The sequence below is a fragment of the Ischnura elegans genome, chromosome 4, assembly GCF_921293095.1.
Source record: "Ischnura elegans chromosome 4, ioIscEleg1.1, whole genome shotgun sequence".
NCBI lineage: Eukaryota > Metazoa > Arthropoda > Insecta > Odonata > Coenagrionidae > Ischnura > Ischnura elegans.
This window is the reverse complement of record NC_060249.1, coordinates 114,948,460-114,960,763: the sequence shown is the minus strand read 5'-3', so window position 1 is coordinate 114,960,763 and position 12,304 is coordinate 114,948,460. Positions and strand designations below refer to the sequence as shown.

At 38.5% G+C, this 12,304-nt stretch overlaps 1 protein-coding gene across 2 annotated transcripts in view; it reads right to left on the bottom strand.

Moving 5' to 3' along the window:
* LOC124157917 (hillarin) overlaps positions 1-12,304 on the bottom strand; it is a 211,514-nt gene that overhangs the window by 21,954 nt on the left and 177,256 nt on the right. For both annotated transcript variants that reach the window (XM_046533003.1, XM_046533002.1), the window contains one exon: positions 8,883-9,107. In XM_046533003.1, coding sequence (XP_046388959.1) covers positions 8,883-9,107 — 225 coding nt within the window. The remainder of the gene's footprint in view (positions 1-8,882; positions 9,108-12,304) is intronic.

Sequence of the window (12,304 nt, the reverse complement as noted above, 5' to 3'; positions counted from 1 at the left end):
TGTTCCATCGAAGAAAATATTCCAATAATTAGCCATAAAAATTAATTACCAGCGTACTTTTCAGGCTTTCATGCATGAAAATCGAGTCAGGTAGATAGAATTATATTGATAACAGCAAATATAATAGAATCCAATTAGAATTTTTGTTTATCATATGAATTTCAGTAATGTGGTATAGGCTTTAATTCTCATTACGATTGGTTACAAACGACACACGCTAATGCCAAATTTCTCATGCTTGATACTTGAGATGAGGGACAGCGAAATATTTATAAGTCATTAATGTTGTCTGCGTAATTAACCAGAAGGTATGATAACGATCCTTCTTGCTTAAAAAATGAAAGCTGTGAGTAGCTACTCGAAGGTTCAGTTTCGATATAGTTGACAATCAAAAGATAACAGCTACCACTCATTTTTTCTTTATCAAATGGGAAGGGGTGGTTGCCGCAACTTGCGACATTAACTAATTATTAAATTTATTTTTTTTTGCTTGTAAGCCGTAAAACTGGAAACAGCGATGTTCTCTCCAGCTTTGCGAAAAAATACTCCATTTAGAATCCAAATTAATAGTCACTCCAAATATTAATTATCGTAGTCATTACGTATTCATATAAATTACTGATGTTGGTGATTTTCGAACAAATCGATTATCAACTTCTGTCTATATCGCAGATTAAAAATTCTCGGATTAGTAAGATCCATAAACCGTATGAAATTTCTAAAGTTTGGCACCAAATGCAATTCTATCAGAGGAATATCGTCAATAAATTCTAATCCTCTTTGGAACATCTCGTTGTCTACTTCATGCGTTATAAAAATGATTTCGGTATTTTTTTAATAAAAATAATCGAATACGGAATACCGCTCCATTTTATAAACAGCGGTACTTTCCAACAAACACTCAAAACTTCATCCGAAAAAATAAAAACACAAATCGCCGTAAAATTTGGGATTATTCGAATACCCTTCGTAAAAGGTATTTAAAGGTTCAACTGCTCGATTTCTTCTTAAACGGTGTCTCGGGCTATCAAGACCACACCTCGTTCGATTGGAAAAGAAAGGGCATCTTATTGGTCGAGGAAGATGATAGGAAGGTTGGGTTCCAAGTCGGTCAGCACCATTCAGAAAGTCATCCGTTGCAGGTGTGGGGCCCTATGCTACGCTGGAAATCACATTGTCTCCCAATTCATCGTAATTAATGGATGGGAAGGTGTCCTAGTGGGTACACCTTTTGAATACTGACGCTGACCGAAGGATTAAGAGTTATAATCTGATCGAAGCTTATGAACGTACCGATAAAAATAGTCGCGGTGCAAGGTCGCCCTGTGCAAGGAACGAGCTCGCAACGCAAAATATACACCCTAACCCTAGGGTGAGCTCTACCCTAGTGTAAGGGTACCATATACCTCTTAGTCTAATGAGGCTAGGCATTTCTCACGTCTTGGTCTCATGAAGGCAGGCAGGAGACATTTCCCCAATCTCGCAACCGTTCGGAACGCCAGGCCGTGGTTATTTAAATCCTACATATTAGACTGTGATCCGGTGTTCTTCTTCACCTGATCCTTGGAACTATGCCTCAACCCTACCCATGTGTTAGTAAATACGCTCGTCGTCAATGTAAGCACGAGAAGTCACGAGTGCGTTGTCGTCTGGGCGACCGTCTCCCGGGGCGACGGAGACAACGCATGCACTCGCGTCTCGTGAGGCAGCGCATAGCTCGCCAAAGGGGTCACCGGGGCGACAATACTACAATGGGATGAAGGAGGGGGTATAAGGGAGGGGGGTTAGAGGTCGCCTCACACATTCCATCCGGGCGTGGTTTTTGCGTGCGCCCCGAATCCGCGTCTCAACCCCCATCCCCCCCACAGCATTCCGAATTCTCACGTGTGCTTGCAGACGCGCCCGAATCACAGGTATAGCCACACCTTGAACCATTTAATTGATTCCAAGCGTGACATCAAAACGGTGAATTTTGAATTAAGGAGTTGGGAATACAAGGGTATCAAACGATTTTGTTTCTAAGCAGAATTAGGTACATAAATTGATAGAAGAAATATTTAAAAAACATTTGGTTGTCAAGGGATACCAGTGAGTCTCTCTTCAGTGCTAACATCGGATGTAAAATCAAATGCACTGCTCAATATCTAGTTGATCTCGATTGTTTTCTTTACCTAATTTCTATACCCATATCCGTTTAGAAAAAAAATCACTTGTAACCCTTGGCTTCTCACCCCCTCAATTCTGGTTGACCAAAATCTCCGAAAATTGTAGTAAATGTTTTCTGGCCTCGATTTGCGGAAGTATCGTTGCACTTACATTCACGATGGAACTTCAATGTTTTCGGCAACTTACCTAGAAAATGGCGCTGGCTTGCGGAAACTCGGGCCAGTTTTCTATTAAATAAATGTGGAGTATTACAAGTGTTTGCCTCAACATGAAAACATGGCGAGCTGCAGAATGAATCCATGGTAGAAGTTTGTATAGGCGGGTTTATGGAACGTTATGCTTCCTTCAAAATATTAAATGAATCTAATAATTACAATCCCTCACTTAGTCCCTCAACCTGTAGGTTGATTTGGATGTCTGAGGGTAGAGCTCTGTTAAGTGTAAGGGTATGCATATGAGATTGAGATCTGAGCTAGTTCCTTTCACTCGCAACACGAGTATTTTTGTCGGCATGTCTATAAGCTTCAATCTGATTTGAACTCTGTATCCTTTGGTCAGAGTCAAAATTCGTACGACCTATCCACTAGTCCAACTTCCTATCTATTAATTTCGATAGGATTTATTATGATGAATTGGGAGACAACGTGATTTCCATCGTAGCGTAGGACCCCAAACCTCTAATGAATGATTTTCTGAACGGGGCTGACCGACTTGGAACGATCCCCAAACCTTCCTCTCATCTTCCTCGGCCAATAATTTTCCCTTTTCTTTTCCAATCGAAAGAGGTGGCGGTCTCGATAGCCCGAGACACCGTTTAAGAAGAAATTGAGCAGTTGAATCTTAGCCGAAGGGTGAGGTATTCGATTACTCCCAAATTTGACGGCGATGAGTCTTTGAAAGTTCTGCCATGAAGTTTTTTTTGTTTGATTGGAGTTTTTTGGTGTTTGGTGGATGTCCTCTGTTTGGAAAAGAGAGTCGAAAGAAGAAAAAGCGAGAGAAAAGAGAGTTCCGTATTCGATTACAGCATATCATGTAATCATTTGTATTCCGCATAAGTTGACAACGAGGTGTTTAACCTGGATATCTCAGCGAATTTTTGAAATTGTTACTCAGCGGACGCAATGATCATCGGCAAGTACATTAACACTGGATGTTTTCATGGCTACCCTGGTACTGTATGTGAATCGCGTCACTGCTGATGACAATGGGTGGGGATACGGATGACTTGCGAACAGCTAGATATATTGCAGAAAGGTTTCTCGGGTTTTCCACCGGTTGATGTCGTCCATGTCTCCCGACGTTTCGATCTGCGACTTGCTGATCATCCTCAGGGGATCTTCCGAATGCCGTTCTTCAAAAATTTTCAGTATATATACACTCCATCCCAGTTCAGGTGTAACCTGATTGGTTCACGCTTGCATTCACATTGCAATGAAGATCATGCCATACAATGGAAGGAGACGAAACTGCTATGCCGAGCACATGGCTACTGGGACCGCCTTGTCAAGGAAGCCATTCAGATCCGCGTCAACCGCAACAACTTCAACAGGGACACTGGTTTCCAAATCAGCAATGGTTGGAGACCAATAATGAAGTCTATTATATACGACAAAAATGGCGGGAAAACCTCAACAAGCGTGAACCAATCAGGTTACACCTGAACTGGGATGGAGTGTATATATACTGAAAATTTTTGAAGAACGGCATTCGGAAGATCCCCTGAGGATGATCAGCAAGTCGCAGATCGAAACGTCGGGAGACATGGACGACATCAACCGGTGGAAAACCCGAGAAACCTTTCTGCAACTGATACGCCGGGAAAATCTAAGATCATACATAGCTAGATATATATTTCCCACGGTCGATATAATCGCAGAAGTCGCGACACATGGTGTGGTGCGGATTGAAAAAAAATAAGGAAAATAAAAGAAAGACAACGCGCGAGATGAACACCTGGCCACCATGGACTTCGATAGGATTTGCAGTTCTTACGTAATGTCGTGCCTTGCACGTTATTATGCGTTGAAATTCACGTCAAAGGCGCCAATGTATATACGCGCGTTTCTTACTATTTTCCTTCGGTTCACTGCACGTCGGATATGAGAGAGTAAGGACCTCGTTTTACGATTTTTTTGATATTTTAATAGTAAGCCTACGCAACTACCACTAACTAGATTTTGATTTAGCATTACCTCGATTTCTTTCGCACACTATTAATCATGCGGAGATTGTAAAACCTGAATCACTTGATAATTTTTTCAATTCCTTCCGAGCGATAATATGTTGATGTTAGGGATAGCATGGATATTCAATAGACAACCGTGTGAAAACCATATATAATATATATAATAACCATATAAATCGTGTATACTGTTTAGTGCCCCGTCGCTCAAGTACCTCTATATACTCGCTGGAGAAGGCTTTTGTTTGTGTTCAAAAGGACAAAAATAAGAGATGAAAGGGGTGGATGACCTACAGAATGGAGTTAGATACTTTATCTACATTGTCAGCGGGATATTTCTCAACGTAAGTACACTCTAGAAACAGGGTTACCATATGGTTTTGTCGAATAGCTAGTTTTTCTCGGATGGCCGCCAAATTTAGGGGGTATCACTCATTTCACTTTGTAAACAACCCTAGAAATGTACCTAATAGTTAACCAATTGTAGGATTAAATATAAAGGAAGGTGACTATTCAATAGAATAAATACTGATTACGATTAAACCACGGGGAAAATTAGGAATATACGAGAAATATGATGCTTTTGGCAAGGTAAATTAAATATTTGTTACTGTGATGCCCATGACGTTCGCTGCATGACAACGCAAATCTAAAATTTCGACTCGTTCTTGCAGTGGGTTTCGGTTCAAAAACAGGAATTTGTGTGAATACAGCGTAAATAGTACTTGAAACCTATTTCTGTGTCTATCAAATTCTTTTTACTACCCATTAATTCGATCATTTGGATATCAACTCCGGCCGATTGGGGAAAACTATCCAAGTTCCGTATGGTAGGTTACTAAGTGAATACATAAGATAGATCATCAGCTAGCAATGAGTCTATTTAATATTAATGGGAAATAAATAAATATTTAAAAACGTTCGTAATATAATTTTTATTAATCGCATATTTATTTTACTGCTTGCTTCTATTCCACGTATCGCGGTAGTTACGAAGCAATCACTGTTTTTTTAGGAAATCAGCCGCCATTAGGGAGTCGACCTAAAGTAAACTGTCGTATTATGCCTAAAGCTACTACTATAGAGGAGCTACTACAAAGCTCGACGATGATTTTTACTTCGATACCTTGCAATCAATGCTCTACGGTCAGTGAAGTGAATGGTGTACCGTGCGATGACGTCAGAAGGCGTTTCAGGTCACGTGACTTCAAGCTATATTCCATAACTTTTAATTAGCATTTAATTACGTTTGTGGAGTACCGGGAGAGTTTTTGCTTATATATTTGGACTCGTGAGAACATTTTCTATTCAATGAAACTTAGTAGCATGATGAACAAATTTCATGCATGCTCCCCATTAACCTATGCAAATAAGTCGAGAAATCATGATGCATTAAAAATTGGCTGGTGGGAAAGATATTTTACCCATTGAGGTCTTTCAAGTTCAAGAAGAGGGAAAAAGAAACATATATACGTGCATTTGGTTGACCTAGCGGGTGCAGCGATTAAAAAAATACATTGATGACGCATCTGCTACAATCCCTGATAGTCCTAAGATAGAACGACGTCTTAAATCTCTCTGTTCTTCTCTTCTGCAGTCCCTTTTGTTTTATCTTCCTCTCGTGATCTCTTCTATACTTTTACTCCCATACGACGTAAGTGAAGTATGCCTTTCATACAAATCTGGGAACGCGTCCACTATGAATCTGCTAACGATCAGTAGGTTTAGCCTATATTCCGTTCTACTATCAAGTTACGACTCCCGGCCTAACTCGTCTAGCAATGCACTCATGCTTGTCTGTTTATCTTAGCAACCCATTACAAATCTAGCTGCTACGCACTATACCTAATTGTTTGCGGTATTGGTTCGGAGGAAGAAAATTGTGCATCGATTCGTGAACCTATGTATGCATGTAGGTACCCAGTTCTGTAAATATGGATGTTATACATTAAAGCTCACGTAAATCGCATTCGAGCAATAAGTTTCACCGACGAATATGGGTCACAAGAGAGCACGCTGAACTGAGAACTTTCCGCTATGATTCACTGGACGCGGTAAAAACCTGAGATACAGGTCCTCTCCTTATTTACTGCCACACGAGGGATTTAGAGGGGATGAGGAACACGGATGGAGGGAGGAATGACGTCGCGGAAAAGCGAAAGAAATGCGAACTTAACTTTCACCAAAAAATAAAAGTATATATTTCCATGTAAGCTAGTCCCGAAAAGCATCAATCGATTGAGGAGTTTCTTTACAGGCCTGACTTGAAGAAAGAGAAGAAACGGAAATAAGTTGGATGAAACTCTCGAGTTTTCAACCGGGTCAGACTTGGCTCCATGCCGACGTTTCGACAGCTTACTCAGCTATCGTCCTCAGGTCAGGACGAGGTAAAAAAGCGACGCAGAAAATTATTTATGCCCTCCCTTTTTCATTCGTTCATTCACGCGATTTCACAGCCCAACCTATAGGTGATATAACAATGGTTTTTCGAGCAAATGTCCGGACTTTAGAAATAAGGAGCACTTTAAAAAGATTTTAAAGGCATTTCTAATATTCTTGAGATTGTTTTAATTTAATATCAGCTTTTACTCCCAAATGAGACGCAATTATTGAATAATTATCAGGATAAAAACTCACGAATGTGGACTTGCACGACATGTTTTTATAATAATGGTCGCTAGGCAAACAAGCAAAACGGAAAGTCACGTAACCCCTTGAACAAATGAATAACGCAAAATTGTAAATAAAAATAAATTCTGAACAGCACTGACTGGCGTAGAGGTGACTCTTTTATTAATTTAATAAATAAATATTTTCACGCATAAGCAGGACCAATGTGCATATCGATGGAAATGCAAATATTTCCACTACCTTTTTGTATGACTTGATTTTCGATTAAGATTTGTTCTTGGAAAATTGCTTTTCAAACATCGAATCCACCCATCAAATTCATTTATTTATGTAATTTCAACAATTGATATTCCCTTGGCAACGACGCACTATGCATTTAAATAGTGATTTCACGGGTATCAACGAATATCACAGTGTGTAATGGAGACCATGGCAAAGTTCTATCCAGTATCCGTATAGAATCATTGAGGAAAATTTTAGAGGGGACTGGCAAATACCTTCTGGCGAACCTTTTCCTCGCCGAAGAAGCATTTTTTTTCGTCAAATCCTTCTCCTCCCTTTCGATATCACGCGAAGGTTTGGCCGACCAGTGGCGCGTGTCTTTGCTTTGGTGTTTTTCAAAGTCAAGGGCATCTTGTTGGCCAAGTAGGAAGGGTTGGCTCGAGGGAGATACCTCATCCGCCTGCATTCCTACATGCCAGCTCCCTTCGAAAACCTGACACAATAAACTTCCGGAGATACCTCGTCAGAATCCGCCTTGGTTATCTGCCATCGACTCGGGATGAAACGGGGAGAACAGTGTAGCGCTCAGATGCCAGCTTAAAGCGCGGTAGATTACTTCCTTTCTGGCCGTTTGCTCGTCCAAGGAGTTTCATTCATTGCCCTAATTCGAATGAGTACTGGGTCCCACCTCTACCATGGCCTTTATCCATAAGTCGTTTGATCTGGATTTATCAATATAATTTTCTGTTAAAATGTAAGTATTTTGAATGGCGCATATTTTACAGTGTCGGATACATTGAATATCTGCGTTTTAAGAAGTGAATTTCGAAAATGATTTTTTATAGGGAAAACAAAAAAATCGAATTAACATATTGCCCAAAATTTGGAGTCTCGAAAAAAGGAACAAAAATGGGACGAATGTTTTGTATTTGCCCTATAAGGTTCCTGGATAACAAGGCACGTAACTATGGAAAATTCTGTACAAGCGTACCAACCAAAGGTTTTTCAGTTTATGTCATTTTTACGCTTTATGTTATGACAAAGTATTGCTTGATGTTAGCAGAAAAATATTTTTCTTTTGTTATTGGTCTTTTGCTTACATTTAAATATGAAATCTTGACGTTTAGGTCATAGATAAAAAGACATATTTACCGAATGTTCGGAAATTTATTTTATATTTTCATCTGAAAAAATGAAAGATTCCTACAGTGAATCAGAAGTGGTCCTGTAATAAAAATTCATTTTACAGATAAAAAAATATCCTATCAAATAAAGGGAAAATGTATTAGAAACGTGTAACTTAGATTATTGCGTCTGGCCCAAAACAATTTTTTTCGAAATTTCTGTTTATTCCTACTATGCTAGGAGCAAGCAACTGATCATTTAATGGATTTATTATTAATTATCAAACAAGAAATTTGATTACTGTACAGTCTACCGATCTATACAACGAGGAAATAATTAAAATAAAATAAAAAATATTTTCTAAACGTTAATTATGAGAAATATGTATTTATATTTTGATTCTGTTGCCCTTTTTTTAGTGGAATTCCCAGAAAGGAATATAATTCGTAGGAAAAAGGACTTTGCTTAATCTTTGATAGCCGGGCTGCATAATCAGGCTTTTCCTGGGATTACCTGAGATGTTTGTTTTGTGGTGTCTTTGCCAATAAGTACTCACCAGGTAGCAGTCGATGGGCTTTTCCCTCGGCCGGCCGTAAGCCCTCTGTATTTTGGTAGCCTTCAAAGCGTGCGCTATGTGCAGGGCGCTGGCGTCGAACCTGCCGTACTGGTATTCGCCAAAGCCCGAAGAGTTGTTGTGGTAACCGGTGTGATGGCCGCCGTTGGAATTGTTGCTGGTGTTGAGACCGCCGCTGCCGTTGCCATGGTAGTACTGGTTGTTGAGCTGAAAATCGAAGGAGGGCGTCATGAGTTACAAGGGTCGCATTCTTGTCTACTCACATGATAATTATTTCGAAGAAGTCAATTATGACTCCAAAGTTACAACAAAATACATACCTACTCATCAATTTACTCTTATATAAGTATTTACTATGACTTTTCTTCTTCCAGTTTTAATATTAATTGGTGAAATGGTGAAAATACTTACTAAATTTGAAATATTACAAATTACTAAAGAAATATAAGGAGGAATATCAAATGATAAAAATTGCTACTTACAACAAAAAATAAAATTAATCTAAAAAGAGAAAATATGATATAAAAAGAAAAAATAAAAGAATAAAAAATATTTTCCTTATAATCAACATCTGTATGCAATTTCCACAAAAAAATTTGATTCTTGTTCTCATTGTTTAATTTTTAAGTTTCTGATAACACAAAAACACGCTATTCACCCAACATAGACGAATACGCACCTAAATTATTCTATTGTCAACTGGCTGGTTGGAGAGAACGTGGTTTACCGGGACAACGTATGAACACGCCCGTGGCGTGGCAAATAGAGAGGAAGAAAGTTTTGAGATGGTTAGACGTGCGATGGTTACACGTGCGTGCGTTAAAAACTGTCAGGCCGAGTGACATTCCTTCGGCTTTTTAAATTTTGTACTATTTGCTCTAAGAATAGTCCATCAGCTTTCTCATTTACTAAGGGAATCCATATCTCCATTTGAACTCAGTAAAATATTTTATTATATCCGTGCCTCCTATAGCTTTTTATATCCTTATGCTTAGACCAGCCATGCTTGTAAATTTTAGATGTATCCCGTAAGTAACTAAGTAAATATTTCATTATTTGAATTTTTAAGTCACAGCGAAGTTGGATAGAAAATTTTATCCTCTGGCTATTGCTCAGCGTGACTAGGTGACGGTCGTAACTGAAAATTGTTATAACCAACGAAATAGCATAAATGCCGCAGTTAGCTTGGACTACCGTTTGTACAAAATTGCAAATATAATGATGAAAATTCGTAAGAGATTGAGAATTGCAAAATTTAGATTCTTCTGTACGCCTTATTATTTTTATCATTTATTGCTTAGCTGTTCATTTGCACTCACGAACGTTGCATCCACTAGATGCAGGAGTTTCTGGATGTCAGAAGGAAGAATTAAATGAAAAATGCGAGAAAGTGAGTTAAACTCGAATAAAAAGTGCTTATACGAACAATATACCTCGAAGAGTGAAGAAAATAGCTATGTCTTGTAAGGATGAGATCGGTACCCAAGAATCGAGCCACGGGGAAGAATATTGGATTCCCAGATAAAATGCGGCATTTGAGATTTTGCATATAGCATTTTTCATTTGCACCCGAATAGTAAACGAGTTCCAATTAAATCGTTTCTCGAGATGAATCGAGCTACCCAGAATAAATACTTCAAAATCATAAAAATTTTATTCCTTCTGGTGTATGCTCTTATCATTAAAAATTATTTCTTCCAAAACATGTTTGAACTAGCAGGATCACGCTTAAAAGGAAAAACATTATGCTACTTAATTTTTGACCATTCTCTATTCAGCACTACCACTTTAAAATTGAGGTTGCTCTTTTTTATGTCAAAGAAATATATTTTTTTTCTAGAAAGAAATTAAATAATCGCTACCACTTCTACGGAGAGGAAATTTTGGAGCTGGAAATGCAAAATACCGTATATGTATGAATATAGTCCCCCCTTTTTTCCAAAAATGCCCATGGTAAAAGTAAAGGGGGGACTATATTCAAACACATTTTTTTTTTTACCTTTCCCGAAACTGAAGCCTCAAAATTAGGGTGGGGGGACTATATTAAGAGGGGGACTATATTCGGAGAAATACGGTATTGAATGCAGTCGGTTGCCTGATTTTCTCTGATATGACTGTTAATCGTAACGACGCGACGCCCGCGGCGTCAGACCACAAAAGCAGTACTTGAGCACTCAGTTTCTAACTTCTGCTCACGCTCGGCAATGAGTACAGAACACAAAACTTTAATTTTCCTACAAGTTCATGAGTAAGGTTTACCGTGAATGATAACACAAAATTAGATCAAAGAAAAAATAGTACTGCACGAGAGGATATTTGATAACAAACAGCAATCGACAAAAAATTCAATAGATCTTGTATGTAACATAGGAACGGGCCTTTGGCGACATAATTTGCTTTGTCACAAGTCAGCCTGCAACAGGATATTTTTAACGTTGATTATCAACAAGAGAGGATAAAATACCTGGGAGTTTTATTTTTTTGCTTGTTCATTTAATTCCCTGTCTATTTTATGAGCTAGTTATTATATATTTCAAGTGTTTTTATGCCATTAAATTAATAATTTCTCACCAATAGATTATTTAATTTAATTAGACTTATGCAGTACCTATGAGCACGCCTATGTTTGTATGAAAAAAGAAACTTAATGGGAGTACAGAATCGAGTTCTTGACTGCATGGTTCCAGGGGTATGTGTCATCCTGGGCTTTATAACTGACAGTTTTATGTTGTAGATAATAATATAAATCACTTCCATGTTTCAGTTTTATTTTTTTCGTTTTAATATATTGACTTTTTTGGCCAATCATTATAGTTGTGCGAATGATAAAAATCGTTGAGGCCAATTAGCTTTACAAAGTTTTCCGCCAGCAGAGAACTGAATTTAATTTTTGGAGCGTATATGTGGCACATCTTGCATCAATGTTCAGAATTCAAGAATTTTTAATTTTAAATATTTTAATTTCTGCCACCTTTTCCACAATGAACGCGGTGATCAACGAGGTGAAAATTACATTTGGATACACTCCCGTAAACAAGAGAAGGACGGGTCTTATAAAACCGTTGTCGGAAAGATAAGCCTTTGAAGTGGGAAGGGCAGACATAGCAAAAAAACCGTGCTGTGATGCGGGAAACAATGATTACTCTAATTAGAAATAAAAATGATCCAAGGCTCGCTCTGAGCGGCTCATTTTTTTCTCATCGTTTTGATCACGAGCCGCTCGAACAAGATAATCTTTAATTAATCACGAGGAACCAGTCGTGTTAATCGTTCTTAAAATTTGACCCGTTAATCTCTGCTCCGCGGGTTTTTGATTTGTTTTGTTGATAAGGTTTCCATGGAAGCGAACGGATCGTTAAAACCCTGTTGCGTCACGTGAGCGATGGGCGTTTACAACTTCCGTA